The sequence below is a fragment of the Falco naumanni genome, chromosome 3, assembly GCF_017639655.2.
Source record: "Falco naumanni isolate bFalNau1 chromosome 3, bFalNau1.pat, whole genome shotgun sequence".
NCBI classification, from domain to species: domain Eukaryota; kingdom Metazoa; phylum Chordata; class Aves; order Falconiformes; family Falconidae; genus Falco; species Falco naumanni.
This window is the reverse complement of record NC_054056.1, coordinates 73,948,279-73,964,398: the sequence shown is the minus strand read 5'-3', so window position 1 is coordinate 73,964,398 and position 16,120 is coordinate 73,948,279. Positions and strand designations below refer to the sequence as shown.

The 16,120-nt window shown below is 50.0% G+C and overlaps 1 protein-coding gene across 1 annotated transcript in view; it reads right to left on the bottom strand.

The window, feature by feature from the left end:
* The window catches only part of XKR4 (XK related 4), a 231,003-nt gene extending 220,804 nt beyond the window's left edge, over positions 1-10,199 (bottom strand). The window contains exon 1 of the mRNA XM_040587117.1: positions 9,250-10,199. Within this exon, the coding sequence (XP_040443051.1) occupies positions 9,250-10,100 (851 nt within the window). The 5' untranslated portion in view covers positions 10,101-10,199. The remainder of the gene's footprint in view (positions 1-9,249) is intronic.
* Positions 10,200-16,120: the final 5,921 nt, after the last annotated feature.

The window sequence follows — 16,120 nt, the reverse complement described above, 5'->3', positions numbered from 1 at the left end:
AGTCAGGCCGTCTACAGGGTGGGCTGCCCCTTCTAATCCTGCTTTCAGAGAGGGAAAAAAAAAACCCTTCAATTCCCATTTCTGACAGCCCATCACCTTTCCCATGTCCTAAAGACACAGCAAGCAAAATAGTTAGCCAGTAGGACTTCAACTCAAGCACTGCAGTAACTCAACGAAAGAAATACGGTATTGCTGGGTGGTAGCATTTTGCTACACTAAGAGACAGATGGGGAGGATATGCAATAATCTTGTCTAGGAAATGGCTATGATTCATAAATTTGGACTTAATGTGACAAATTATCTGACAGATTTCAAAACAGTGAGAAAAAATGGTGTCAGATTGAGATATTATCACATCTCAGTGTGAAGTCCAATGGCAGCTGGAATTATTGACCACCTAACTACACTGAACTCTTACATTACTACTGAACAAAAGTGTCAAAACTACTATGTAGAGCAAAAGTGCGAAAATAAATGAACCTTTTTTCAGGATGGAGTTGAGCTGATTTTTTCTTACTTTGATCTACCTCACTCACTACCTTGCTCACAGTTCCAGCTTAGGGGCCCAGTCATACTTAATAGTGAGCAGCTGAGGAAGTTGTAAGGACTTCTCATACACAGTGCAGACACCATTTCCCTTCTTTTTCTGGAAATTGTTAAGAGCATTAGCTGACTGCAGAGGCGAAGTTTATGAGCATGGGCAATGAAATTTCTCTGGTGGATGATTGAGCCCCATGAAAAATATTTCCACAGGGCACCAGGGTGACTGCAACTCACGCTACTTCCAGAATCCAGCATCACTTCTATAACCCTCCTCCAATTTTTTTTTTTTTTTCCCCCAAGTAAGAACCAGGACAGAGAAGGAAGATAATAATTTCTTAGTATTACATATAAACAGATATAGCTAAATCATTGCATAGCTTGTTATGGAACCAGATCCACTTTGGAATAGATATCTGCCCTGGACAAGTGCCACCTGGAAGGGCCAGCAATTAGCCTGGTGTCTCCTTCTTTATGTAGACACACAGCTACCAATCTCAGCCAAAACTCCTCACTTGGTAATGGGATATACTTAATCATCTCAGTATCATCTCAGCTACCCAGAAATAATTTTACAGGGAAATTTCCAGTCCTCTTCTTTCCAGTATTTCACCTTTCCTCTGGCTTTACTGGCTACAGAAACTTGACAGTTCCCTTTCAGGCACTTTGACTGCAGCCTTTCAGACAAAATGACAGCCACCACAGGAATCTCCAAGCACCATGCGCACCAAGGCAGCCTGCTCACCCCATTCCCCTACAAGGTACAACAGTTGTCTCAAGCAGCTGCTACTTGCTTTCCACATGGCACAAGATGGGGACCATCAAGTCCTCCTGTCTCCTACTCTTGCCTGCCCAGTTTCTACAACCCATCCTCTCTCAGGGCTGGCTCTCAGGACCAATGGGTCCTGAGTTTCAGTAGCATTGGTCTCCAATCCTGCCATCCCAAAGGAATATCATCCAGAGAAAAAGTTTCCAAGGAAAATACTTTTGCATGGCAGTTTGCTGAAGCCCTGCCAGCTCAGCCAGGGAGTGGTGGTACCCACCCGGCAGGAAGCCATGGCCTCTCTCAGCTCTGCACCCCCCACGGCTGAGGCAGCTGCCCAGGCAGAGCCCTGGTGGGAACACGCTGCCAGCCGGGAGCCGGGCTGCCAGCCGGGCTCTGCTCTTACACCAGCACCAGCCGCAGCAGCGGGCACAGCTGTGGGAGTGCGCCCGGGGAGAGGAGCCCCCACCTAGTGACAGAGCCCCGCGGGGGTTGGGGAGCACGAGGAGATCAGGGAGCACGAGAGAGAGACCCACCGCTGGGATCACCCCCTGCCCTCTCTCAGACAGGCCTGACGGGCAGCCAGGGCATGTGATCCAGAGGGTTCCCTGTCCTCTCTCCGCGTGGCCCGACACAGTGACTGACTGAAGGGAGAGCGCGAATGGCGACGGGTCCCTGCCCGGTGCAGCGCGATGTCTCCTCTGTGCCTGGCCCAGCGGCCCCGGTGCCCACGCATGGCGCGTCAAGGCTTTGCAAGTGGGACCCAGCAGTAACGAAGACGGGGGTTCATCTAGCGGGGAGGTGTCACGGAGGCTGTCGGCCTACGCCCCGTGTCAGAACAGCTTCCACACAGAAAATCAGACGCGTCGCTGTCAGAGGAGACTCCCCTCTGAAGGGAAGAGACGGCCCGGTGTGCAGAGCGGACCCACCCAGGGAAGTCTGCTGCCTCCCTGGCGGCCTGGCTAAAGGTGGGAAGAGAAAGCTGCCTGTCCTGGTGCGGCCCTCAGACCATTATCCAGTATCGATTTTTCAGGTAGGCAGCAATGAAGTTGCAACAAGCCTGAGGGCAATCAAGAGAGACTTCAGGGTCTTGGGATGACTGGTTAAGGGATCAGGAGCACAAGCAGTGATCTCCTCTAGCCTTCCAGCTGTAGGGAACGATGAGGGAAGAGGAACAGCCAGCAGATCAATACCTTGCTCTGAACCTGATGTCACCAGCCAAATTTGGGGTTTCCTGATCATGGTTCAGCTTGTACACCACCAGACCTGCTGACAACAGATGGGGTACACCTGTCTCAAAGCGGGAAAAGGATCTTTGCACAGAGTTAGCAGGGCTCACTGAAAGAGGTTTAAACTAAATTTGAACAGGGAAAAGGATAAAACCAGGCTCACTTAGAGATAAGCAGGGGGCAGCACACCAATGTTTGAGAGACAGTGTCATGGTGAGGTCCTTCAGTCTGGTGTCTCAGTGGATGTAGGGGATGCATAGCCATGTGGCAGCAAAGATGCAAGGGTTATTGATGTTTTAGAAAACACTGAAGCACTTAAGAATGGCCACTTAAGAATTAGGGCTTCTCTCCCCGGAAGGGTGGTAAGGATCAATAGGTCAGCTGAAATGCACCTACACCAATGCACACAGCATGGGCAACAAAAAGGAGGAGCTGGAAGCCATTGCATGGCAGGAAAACTATGACATAAGTGCCATCACGGAAACATGGTGGGAGGACTCGCACAACTGGAGTTCTGCAATGGATGGCTATAAACTCTTCAGAAGGGATAGGCAAGGAAGGAGAGGTGGTGGGGTAGCCCTGTATGTTAGGGAGTGCTTTGACTGTCTAGAGCTTAATGATGGTGATGATGGGGTTGAGTAAGATAGGTAAGAATCAGGGAGAGGGCCAACAAGGCAGATGTCATGGTGGGAGTCTATTATAGACCACTCAATCACAATGAAGAGGCAGACAAAATGTTCTATAAGCAGCTGGGAGAAGTCTCACAATAGCCAGCCCTTGTTTTTGTGGGAGTCTTCAACTAAACAGGTGCCTCCTGGAAACACAATACAGCAGAGAGCAAACAGTCTAGGAGGTTTCTGGAAATTTTGGAAGATAACTTCCTGACACAACTGGTGAGGAAGCCAACTAGGCAAGGAACCATGCTGGACCCATTGTTTGTGAACAGAGAAGGACTTGTGGGTGATGTGATGGCTGGAGGCCATCTTGGACACAGTAATCATGAAATTATAGTTTTCGATTCTTGAAGTAAGGAGGGGGGTCAGCGGAACTTCCACCTTGGACTTCTGGTGGGCAGACTTTGGCCTGTTTAGGAGTCTGGTTTACAGAGTCCCATGGGAGGCAGTTCTGAAGGGCAGAGGAGTCCAGGAAGGCTGGGCATTCTTCAAGAAGGACACCTTACAGGCACAGGAGCAGGCCGTCCCTGTGTGCTGGAAGATGAGCCAGCAAGGAAAACAAACACTTTGGTTGAACAGAGAGCTTTGGCTGGAGCTTATGACCTTTGGAAGAAGGGTCAGGCAACTCAGGAGTGCAAGGATATAGTGAGGTTACACAGGGAGATAACTGGAAGTGCCAAAGCCCAGCCAGAACTTAATCTGGCTTCTGCCATAAGAGACAATTGAAAAAATTTCGATAAACACATTAGCAACAAAAGAGGGCTAAGGAGAATCTCCATCCATTATTGAATGCAGGGGGACATACTGACAAAGAATGAGGAAAAAGCTGAGATACTTAATGCCTTCTTTGCCTCAGTGTTTAATCATAAGACCAGTTGTTCTCCAGTTACCCAGCCCCCTGAGCTGGGAGACAGGGACAGGGAGCAGAATGAAGCCCCCATAATCCAAAAGGACCAGTCAGTATCCAGCTACACCACTTAGGCACACACAAGGGATCCACACAAGGGTACTGAGGGAGCTGGTGGAGGAGCTCACCAAGCCACTTTCCATCATTTATCAATAGTCCCGGCTAACCGGGAAAGTTCCAGTTCACTGGAAGTTAGCAAATGTGACGCCCATCTACAAGAAGGGCCAGACTGAGGATCTGGGGAACCACAGGGCTATCAGGCTGACCTCAGTGCCAGGGCAGGTTGTAGAGCAGATCATGTAGGGTGCCATCACGCAGCACATAGAAGACAACCAGGCAATGGGGCCCAGCCAGCATGGGTTTATGAAAGACAGGTCATGCTTGACTAACCTGATCTCCTTCTGTGACAAGGTGACCCATTTGGTTGTGGAGGGAAAGGCTGTGGATGATGTCTACCTGCACCTTAATAAAGCCTTTGACACCATGTCCCACAGCTTTCTCCTGGAAACACTGGCTGCTCATGGCCTGGCTGGGTGTTCTGTTCACTGGGAGAAAAGCTGGCTGGATGGCTGAGCCCAAGGGGCGGTGGTGAATGGAGTTACATCCAGCTGGCAGCGGGTCACACGTGGTGTTCCCCAAGGCTCAGTATTGAGGCCAGTTCTGTTTAATATCTTTGTCAACAATCTGGATGAGGGGATTGAGTGCACCTTCAGTTTGTAGACAACACCAAGTTGGGCAGAATGTTGACCTGCATGAGGGCAAGAAGGCTCTGCAGGAGCATGTGGATAGGCTGGATTGGCAGACTGAGGCCAGTTGTTTGAGGTTCAACAAGATTCCCTGCTGGGTCCTGCACTTGGGTCACAACAGCCCCACACAGCGCTACAGGCTTGGGGAAGAGTGGCTGGAAAGCTGCCTGGTGGAAAAAGACCTGGAGGTGTTGGTTGACAGACCATGAGCAGCAGTGTGCCCAGGTGGCCAGGAAGGCCAACAGCGTCCTGGCTTGTGTCAGAAACAGTGTGGCCAGCAGGACCAGGGCAGTGACCGTTCCCCTGCACTGGGCACTGGTGAGGCTGCACCTCGAATGCTGTGTTCACTTTTGGGCCCCTCACTGCAAGACATTGAGGTGCTGAGGCAGGTCCAGCAAAGCTGGTGAAGGGTCTGGAGAAGACATCTTACAAGAAGCAGCTGAGGGAAGTGGCGTTGTTTGGCCTGGAGAAAAGGAGGCTCAGGGGAGACGTTATTGATCTCTACAGCTACCTGGAAGGAGGTTGGAGCCAGGTGGGTGTCGTTCATGTCAGTCTCTTCTCCCAGGTAACAAGCGACAGGACATGAGGAAATGTCCTCAAGTTGCACCAGGGGAGGTTTAGACTGGATAGTAGGAAAAATTTCTTTACTGGAAGGGTTGTCAAGTGTTGGAACAGACTGCCCAGGAAAGTGCTAGGTCACCATCCCTGGAGGTATTGAAAAGACATGTAGATATGGTGCTTAGTGACATGAATTAGTGATGGTCTTGGCAGTGCTAGGCTAACAGTTGAATTTGATGACCTTAAAGATCTTTTCCAACCTAAATGATTCTATCATTCTATGATTCTATGAAATGAACCTGCTCCACAGATGCCAAGTGAATTCTATTATCTCTTACATCCAGTCACCAAGTCTTGCTATCCACTGCAAAATCTGAAAGCTAGGGGTAAACCTGGGAAGCTTATTGAATCAAAGGGATGCTCAAGGGCAATGGTCACATACTTTCATGCCAGGCTCAAAGGGCAGTAGTTTATCTGCATCCTAGTGGCCCATACACCTCTTCAGAGACCTTACAGACTAAAACTTAGAGTATCCACTTCCCTTTTTTTCCTTTAAAAATTTAAAAATTCAATTTAAAAAAAAAAAAAAGATTAATTTTTTTCTTCAGAACTGATCGGCAGCTTAGATGCTCCTGGAGCTCCTCTTTACACACCAGGAAAAAATGGGTTTAGTAATTTTAGATTGCCTATTTCCAGCATTGTTCCATGCCACATTAAAGACCTCATGCATTTCCCATTAGCCCATTTTAGTTAAAATTAACACATAATCATTTTCAATGATCTGACTTTCAATATATTTGTAAAGAAAAATTAATCTCTAATGTAAGACAATGAAAAGCTTTGGAATTGTTAAAAATCATCCTTACAGAAATAATAACTAAACCCACATTTTTACACTTTTTCTTTTTCAATCCAAAAACATTGGGATTGCTGGTTGTACCCCCACATTCCTCAGGATGGCTTCCTTAAATAAGCAGTTGACACAATTCCCCCCTTTGGCAATGGAACAATTAAAGGGAAACTGAAGACCTCATGAAACAATTCAACATTTTAAGAGGAGACAGAGAACAAAAAAACACTAAACAAAAGCAAAATGAGCACCAATCTCAATATATCAAGGACCAGCCACATGCAAATCTCTCTCCTCATTCCCTGATGTCCTTGCCCTTATGCAAAACCTCAGTTCTTATACCTTATACCAAGGGCTCCTTGTTGACAGAGAAATGACAAATATTACTGCCATTTTTGCTTGTCAGGGATTCAATACAATAAGTAACAAAAAACTTAAAGAGAAGGAAAAACAGAAAGCTGAGAGGAAAACACACAGAGAGAGGCACAGAACAAAGGGTAACATGGGTTATGTCAACTGTGGGGACGGTGCCCCCAGCACATGTGCACGTGTGGTGCTAACACAGCTGGCACAGTCTGTTTAGCTACATTAAAGGAGTTAGTCTCCAAACACATGCAACTGGAAAACACTTCAGATCATCCTTCAGCCCAAGTGCTCAGGAGTTGCTTGCTCAGGCCAGTGCCAATGTTACACTGCGGAGCAGAAGTTTTGAACTATTAAGTGTCCGAATAGAGACACTATTTTCCAGAAAATATCCACAGATCATGTTAGTTCCGACACCATGCTTATGTACAGAGTTTTTCAATGTTTGATGTGACCTCTCCTTTTTGGTGCTGATTATTAGTTTTAGATGACTCTAAGGGCTCTCCCTTATGAGGATTATACCTAGGGAATTAAAATGAAATCACTTCAATCAGTTATGAAGTGCTGATATGCAAGACTGCATACAACTGACCATGTAATTTGTATGTTTGTGGAAAACTGCAGATAAATATTACCAAGTTACTGACAGACAACCAATTCTATGGCTCTGTTTCACTGAGAAAAAAGCATAACAACATAAAACATAAATAATGCCCTAACACGCCTTGTCAATTTAATATTCTGGTAGTCATGCTACCACACATAAAACATGAGGAAGAGCTACACATGATCAAAAGAGTCTCAGCTAGCTTTAAATATAGAGGACTAGGTGCTCCTGCAAGGAGCAAATCTTATTTTAAAAGAGATTGTGCTTCATCAAAAAGCAAGCAGCTGGAGAGTCTAAATCCCAGCCACCTCATCTGACAGAAGTGCTATACAATATTGGATCGCACCCTGCTCCACCCAAAGTCCCGCTCTTTGTGTTTTCCAATACCGAGTCATGACACCAGACTTCATAAAACTCTCTTCTGTGTCACTCATATGATACACACTGTTTGTCTTCTCTATGGATTATTATCAACATGAGTTTCTGTGTACAGTTTGAGCCATTGTACTTCTCTGTCTCTGCAGGACTGGGACCAAACTTTACATAAAAAATATTTTGTTTAGAAAGTCCTGAACTTAACTTGTGTTCAACTGTGGAGGTAGAGCACACAGGAGCATACGAGCATTCAAGATCTAGAACAAAGCAGCACTTCTTTTTTTTCCCCCAAGCTGTGCTTCCCTCTCAAGTTGTGTCATAGTTAATATCAAGCACACCTGCAACCTTGAGTTAGTTTCACAGGTTTAGAAAAACGTCCTTGTTATAACAAACCAAAAAATCTGGAAAGAGAAAGACAGTTATGACATCCCAAGTTCTTCCATCTATTATCTGGCAGCACTTGGATTCCTTGATGCTTAAAGGCCACAAGCAGAAGTGAGCTGTACTGGATACTGCACTAATACAGAGCAAAAGACAGCCCCTGTCCAAAAGGGTGGAACAGAGTTTTAGAATGCCAGAGTCAGAAGTTTAGACTAACAACAAATTAAACTCTCTAATGAAATAGTTGTGGAAAAAACCCCAGTGTTTCCAAGAGAGGCATGAAAGAATTCACTTCCACTCATCAGTTGAGAAACCGCAGAAGGATTTTCAGCTGTTGCTTTAGTGCACTGCCCCACCGCATGAGTTTCTTTCACGCAGCATCTATCTTCCACAATTTTATGTGGGAATTTTAACTCCTTGTACACTATGCGTTTGGAACTCTGGACTTTTCAGGCAGCACTAAATGAATTTGCAGGGCATTCAGCATCCGTACAAATCTTTCCTGGATTGCTTAAAATAAAGGAAAACCTTACTTCTGCAAACTGTGATGTCATCTCCCTTCTCAGCACGTGCCTTCCACAACCTGCTCCAGCACGTCCTCTCCGCAAGGCACACCATGTCGCTTGCGGATGTTCCCGAGAGCAGCGACTCAAAAGTTTGATTTGGAAGACCTTCCTTTACTACACCACATACGCAGAAGACGCATACGCGTAGCAAGGCGCAGACAGCGCGCAGCGTATTTACACGTCAATAGCACAACACGGCATCGGGGCGTGCATGGAGAGTTTCCGGACGGACAACTCTCCGCCGTCAGCGGAGCTCCCCGCGGGCGGCAGCGCCGTCCTGCCCACACGCGAGGAGACCGGGAGGCGCACGCTGTGGGGGCATTCCCCTCTCTTCCCGCCTGTTCCCTTTTTCTACTTGGCCCCCGGCACCGGTTTCCCGGGAAGTTTAGGGCACTTCGCGGCGCGTGGGTGGGCGCCAGCCGGGGCGGCACAGGGCGCGCGGGGCCCCGGCGGGGCTCCCCGCGACGGGGCGGGTCACTCCGCGCCCGGGGCCACTGGCGGCCCCGCGGGGCCCGGCCGCCCCCGAGGCCCCTCAGGGCCCGGCGGGCCGCGGCGCGCCGTCCCGGGGAGGGACCCCGGGGGGGACAGGCGGCCGCTCGCCGTGCGCAGTCCCGCCCGCGGCCGGGCTCCCTCCCCCGCGGCGTGAGGAGCCGGCCCCGGCTCCCGCGCCGCCCCCGCCCGGCTGCTCACCTCCAGACCTGCCCGAGCTGCAGGATGTGGACGAGCGACTGCAGGAGCCAGATGCAGAAGGCGCAGGACGCCGACCGGCCGGTGCCGGCGCGGGGGCCGGCGGGGCCGCTGCCCGCGGCGTTGCTGCTGCTGTTGCTGCTGCTGTTGGTGGCGTTGCTCTTGCTGGCGGTGGACGCCTGCCGCTGCGGCGTGCAGGGGCGAGCGGCGTCGATGTCCGCGGCCGCCGAGCCGCTGCTCACCAGCAGCTTGCTCTCGGCGGCGGGGCAGTGCCCGGCGGCGGCGGCGGCGGCGGCGCTGTCCTCGGTGCTGAAGTCGTGCGCGAACCAGCGGAAGCTGAAGACCTGCACGGAGAGGGAGCCCAGCAGCACGAAGAAGAGGGTGAGCCCGAACCACCAGCGCTGGCCCCGCAGGTAGTAGTCGACCGCCAGCCAGATGTCGGTGCCCACGTCCGCGAAGTACACGGCCAGGGCGGCCAGGATCCAGAGGCAGTCCCACAGCGAGTAGCGCCGCTGCTCCCTGCCCAGCCGCAGGCACAAGGAGGACGAGCCCCCGCCCGAGCCCCGGGAGCCCCCGCCGCCGCCCCCGCCGCCGTCTCCTCCTCTGCCGCCGCCGCAGCAGCAGCAGCAGCAGCAGCGGGAGCCGCCGCCCGAGCCGTCCCCGCCGCCGCCGCCGCTGCAGCACCCGCCCCCGGGCGCCTCGTCGTCGTCGCTGCCGGCGCCCGGCCCGGCGCCGGCGGGCAGCCCCGGGGCCAGCGCCTGCACGGAGCCCGAGTGCTCGGAGTTCTGCAGCGGCGTGAATGCCACCTCGCCGCCCTTCTTCATCTTCCGCCGCCCGTCCGACTTCGCGGCCATGATGCCTCCCTCAGCCCCGCCGGAGAGCGAGCGGGAGCGGCGAGCGCTCCTTTATCCCGCGCCTCCCCCTGCTCCTCCTCCTCCGCCTCCTGCCTCCTGCCTCCCGCCCTCCGCCGCCGCAGCCGCCGCGGACCCGCCGCTCCCCGCGTCCCCTTTCCCCGCTCCGCGCCGGGCTGCGCGCCCGCGGGCGGCTCCTCCGCGGCGGCCGCGGCCGCAGCGCCGCCTGCCTGCGGGGAGCCGCGCTCAGCTCGCCCGCCCCGCCGCCTCCGCGGGGGCCGGCGGTGCCGGGGCCGCCGCTGCCGCCGCGCTCTGCCCGAGCCGGGAGCAGGCAGGGCAGCACTGCCCGGAGCAGCGCATCCCGCCCCCGCCTCACCGCCCGCCTCCGCCCGCACCCGCCGCTGCCACCACCCAGCTGACTGACGCCGGGAAAGAGGATGACCTCATCCCTCTTCCCTCGCTGCCGCCGCCCCCCGCCCGGCACCGGCACCAGCACTGGCACTGGCGCAGGGGCGGGGAAGGGGGCGCTCGGCGGCCGGGAGGGAAGGGCCCGGCGCGGGCCCGGGGGTGCGGAGCACGGCTCCGCGGCGGCGGGGGGCAGGCGGTGGTTCGGCTGCCCGACCTGGGGGGGTGGGCGCGGCGGCGCCGGGGAGGTGGCGGCGCCGCGGGGCGAGGCAGCGGGGCGGCGGGGAGCGGCGGGGTGTGGCCGGCGCCTCCCGGGGCCGGGGGAGCGGGAGGGGCGCGGCTCCGCTGCCGCCCGCCGCCGCCCTCGGCGCCGTTCGGGGTGACTGTGCTCCCCCGGCGCGGGGCCGGAGAGGCGGGACGCCGGCGGATGCGGACGGGGCTGTGAGAGGGGATCCCCGGAGCGGGGGGAGCCGCCGCCGCACCAGCGCGGTGGCGGGGGGCCGGTACGGGTGCTGGTGCCCCGCCGTAGCGCCCGGCGAGCGAAGCGGCAGCCGGCAGCCGGCGCCCGCTCAGCTGCGCTCGCCTCCCGGCCCGGCAGGTCCGGCGCAGGGCGCCGCTGCCCCGCCCGTCCCGTAGGAAGCGCTGCCGTAGTTCCCCGAACTTTGTGTAACGTGACTGCGAGGTGCAATTCTCGGGTGGTGCCGTGACTCACGCGGTCTTAGAGGCGTTTGGGGGAAGGTGAGGAGATGCCGTTGTGTTCCAACACCCGGAGAAATCGTGTTTTCTGCACCGAATCGCCTAGGCGAGCTCACGATGCCTTCCCCCGCCCCCCGCCGCCTTCCCCGCAGCTCCGGCTGCCTGCGGAGCGCGGCCGACCCGCGCAGCTCGCCCGGCTGTCTCGGTGGCGGGGGTGGCCCCGCCGGCAGTTTCCAGCTTGGGCTGCGAGCGGCCGAGGCCGGGGTGCGCCGTCCCGGGCTCCGTGCGGTGGAGACCGGAGCCCCCCGGACGGCCCGCGGCGGCCACCGGCCCCGGAGCCCGGCGGGTGCGCGGCGGCTCTCCGGCCCCCGAAGACCCCCGGCCGCCTGCCCCCGGGAGTCACCCGGGAGTTCTGCGGGAGTTACCCGCGCCGCGACCTGAGCCGCCGGGCACAGGGCGCGGGGTGCGGGCGAGGAGGGCCGTTTGCCACCCACCCTTGGCCCTTCTGCCCTCTCTGTCCTCCTGCGTCTCCAGATGTACGGGATGTGCAACTGGCTGATCTCTAAAATTTATTTATTTTGTCGCCTCCAGAATATTTTATAAGCATGCCCTTTCCCTCCTTAATATAGAACGGTGAGATAGTTCAACCACGTTGCTAGAATATGTTAATAGGAATGGCAGTAGGACTGTGACATTAAGATATGTGACTAAATAAAGCCCCGTCAACTTCATTGATGAAAGAGAAGCCATGTGGACAGCTGAAAAATCTGCCGTCTAACTGTTAAATGTACATGGTAAGTATGAAGTTGCCTTTTGGAAATTAGCTGTTGCTGTATCATGCCCCAAATGTCAAGAAAACACTACAGCATGAATGCTGTATTATTCAAAGAGTACCTAGCACACAAAAATCAAACTTTGAAAGGTGGAGAGCACACGTAAACTAATTTAGCTTGTTATTTTGCATGTTACCACACATTACAAGAGTCTTTAATTACATCATCACATAATGGTTCTTAAATAATACACATTTGCTCTGCAATCTTGGCTACAGTGGTATAGTTGTACTTTTATTTCTAATCCTTTTGTAACCCCATATTAATTTCATTCTCATTACTATCCATATGATCTTTATTGCCTTAGACTTTTAATGCAAATAAAACTTCTTTCTTTAAAGTATCTTTTAATAATTCAGTCAGCACCTATATATAACACAATAGATTCACTTAAGATTACCTTGTCAGCAGAGAAGGTGCTTTAATAATGAAGCTAATTTATCTGCAAGTTGGTGGTTTATATATACCAACAAGTTTCCCATATTATTCTATTTATAGTTACATCTTTAGTGTGCACTTTAAGTTACTTCAGTTGAATCTGTTTGGCATACGCAGGTCTAAAAGATGCTACAAATTTGTAGTGGAGGTTATAGTGTGATACACAAGTGATGGTGGGGAACAACCGTGCTCCTAGAGCCAAAATCCCAACCTAAGATGCTGGGGCTGGTGTAGGAGGGTGACTCTAAAATGTCAGGTTGAAGATGGAGGGAATAAAATGGAGAGATCAAGGTCCGACATACTAAAAGGGCAGAAGGTACCTCTGAGCTATGCAGTAGATAGTTAAGAACATAAATGGTGTCAGTCTAGCTGTACATCATCCTCAGAGGTCATGGTAGCCTGCTTGAGGGTACCGCATTAGTCAGCTTGGAGGAGATAACTGCTGGGGCCAAGTGTCCCTACATCCTCCCCACCCTGCCCCAGATATGGGACAAATTTTCTGGTATATTTACCCTCAGCCACTTCACTCAGGGGCAGAGTTGGACCAAAGGTATTGAGCCATCACCCTGGAAGACTCCAGTTCACGACAGCAGGCTTTAGATCAGACCTGTAAATCTGAAAGGTGTTCAGTTTGTCAGATGTTTTGTTGTGATGAGGCGTTTTACACTTTCTTTCCTATATTTTTCTGTTTTGTCTCGTTTCTGTCCTTTCCTCCGTTTTGTTTCTTTTGGTTGGTTGGCGTGGTTTGCTGTTCTAGCATTCAACTACTGTTGCATTCGTGAGGGGAAGAATATTCATTCCCACTGATTTTTGTATTAACAATATCTGTCTGTTAAATGAAGGCAGTGCAAAAGATGAACATTTGAACTTAAATTGAAGGCTGTTGGATACTTCCAGAGGAATGTCTTCTGTTTTGTTTTCTGACTTACAAGATAACGAATGGAAAGGATCCCAAATAATATTTAAGTGATGAAGAAACGGCTTCCAAGAAACAGAACCAAATTTTCTCTCTGTTAGGCTGGCATACCTTCTGTGGAGCTGTGGGGCCAGAAGAGGTTGTACACACTGAGTACAAACCAGCATGCATTCAGCAAGCCAATATTGTTACTAAACCTCAGAAATTAATTACAAAATACAATTGAAGAGCAAAAATGCAATCACGGACATCAATACATTTTTCATAAACCAAATACAGACACATTCATTTCTCATGAAAAGCTAATTTTTCTTTGAAGGAGATTTTATTCTTTACTTCCTTTTTCTCCATCTTTCTGTAAAGAAAACATTTTTATGGTTATCACAAGTACTGGTTTTGCTTTGTTCTGAATTACAGCTCCTGTTTCTCTCCCCACTCCCCCACCCGCCACTCCACCCCTCGCCTTACAATATCATAGCTTCTTTGTCTACTTTAGGAATACTTTTATTTTTGCTTTCTGGTTTTTTTTTTTCATTGTAAACTGTTATCAACTCAAACCTAAATGTCCAGGAAATACACTTCTGTGTTCCAATGCTTTTATCTTTAAAGTATTTTTATTTCTTCAGGTCCTTAACAATGATGTTTTTCCCAGTCTTCTTTAGCTATATTGCATAGACTGCCCTATCAAAACACACTCAAGCTCTTGGTTGTAGTTCTCTCCTTTTGCCATTAGAATATCATTACACTCTACAGGTCTAATCGATGTTTGCATACATTCATTCCAAATCTATTTTTTTTTTGTTTGGCAATACTTTTGACAATTGTAGATTGGTGCTTGATGTTTCTGCATTTTCTTCTAGCTCAGAGTAACTGAAGCATTAGAATGAGTTTATTGTACCTGGATTTGACACCCTATGACAGTATTTTGGCACAAAAGCCTGCCTTCCTTACCATAGTCAGTCTTCTGGAGACCAGTTTGGCATCATAAAGGAGCTGTGCAGAACCCTGCTGTCCTGGCAGGGCTTGCCACAGACCAGTCTCTCCTGCTGAGCAGAGCTCCTGAGCAGCCGCCCCTTAGAAATAAATGAAGTCCTAAGCTGCAAGTTCTCTGGTGACTTCTCCAAAAGATCTGGTGAATCTGCTAGCTTCCTCCCTTCCTCCCTTCCTCCCTTCCTCCCTTCCTCCCTTCCTCCCTCCCTTCCTTCCTTCCTTCCCTTTCTTACTACCTTCTGATATGCATTTTATTTCTCTTCAAAAGGTACCCAGTGCCTTTTCCTGCACTGTGCTTCTCTCTGCCTTGATGTGTATGGTGTAAAGCTGGGGTGACCTGATGAAGAATCTGATGAATATCTGTTTTCTCATTCACTCTGACATAGTCTCACTACCGTGTCTTCCATACATCTGACTTCAGCTAGTTTTCCATGTTAAAAGAGTGCCCTCAGGCACACATGCACATGCAATCAATTTCTTTAGAAGCAGCAAGTGAGAATTATTCTACAAAATATTCATAAGTTTTAGATGTTTTCAATAGAATCATGCTTAAACTATACACACAGGTGTCAGTGGAAGTTGTAATATAGGCAGTATGTTTAATATTTACACACTAAAGTAATTAATTGCCTTTTTGCCCAAATAGGTTCATTCGTAACAGTCACACGTCACTGTATGTCTGGTAACTGAGTTACTTAATTGCAAAAGCAGAATGCAATTCCTTTCAATTAAGCCAACATTTCAGTAAATTAACATAAGCAAAACCCAGAAATACATTGGTAAATTGGTACACTGTGTAGAAAATTAGTTTAAATTACTACATATTTTTAAAACATATCAAGTGTAAACAGCTATTCTTGCTTACTTTAACTTGAGAATATTTTATTTATAGGCCTACGTGTAGGTTCACACAGAAACATTTTCCAAACTATAAACTTGCCTTTAAATTGAGAAAAGAAGCATGAATCAAGTATCTCCATATATTAGCCCACTTTAACAAGTACAAAGAATACTCTGGAATGTTCCCTGGTTTCAGAAATTACTTTGCTTTATAACATTATATTTTGTACACCTAGATCTCTTTTTGTAGCATGGGAAGGTTCATGCGAAAATGCCTACGTATACACCCCCCACACACACACAAGCTCTAGAAAGAAAGAGATGCATTGTAACAGGATTCTTGGATGTACACCTAACTTTAAGTAGATTATAAACTGAACTTAGTAGGGCTGTTTATATACTTATGGTTTAGGCATATACTTGCATTTTAGGCACATACTTAAATTTCATGGTGAATTGGGGCTGTAATTTCTTTTAATGTCTAAACATTAGAAAAATATAAATACATTCAACTGTACACTCTAGATAGAGTGTAGAGCAGAAAAATAAATAAATGAATAAATTCCAAGTTTAAGCAAACAGAATGACTGAGAACAGCCCTGCTTTGATGACAGCATATGGATTTTAGTATTATGTATGAAAGAAGAAATGATTTCTTAGAATTTTTGAAAGATTTAATTCTGGATTTCTTAAAATTACATTTATTATTTAGAAACAGATGTCAGTTACCTTTCATGTTGTTTCATAGTATGTATTTTAAAATATAATCAAGGATAGAGCTGAACATAGAACAAATGATAGCAGGAGGCTTGGACATGTGGGAAGACATCACAGGAAGCGAGCTTGCAACCAGGCTTTGTACAATGCTGTCAACCTTTTCACTGCCCTTGTGCATGCAGAAACCA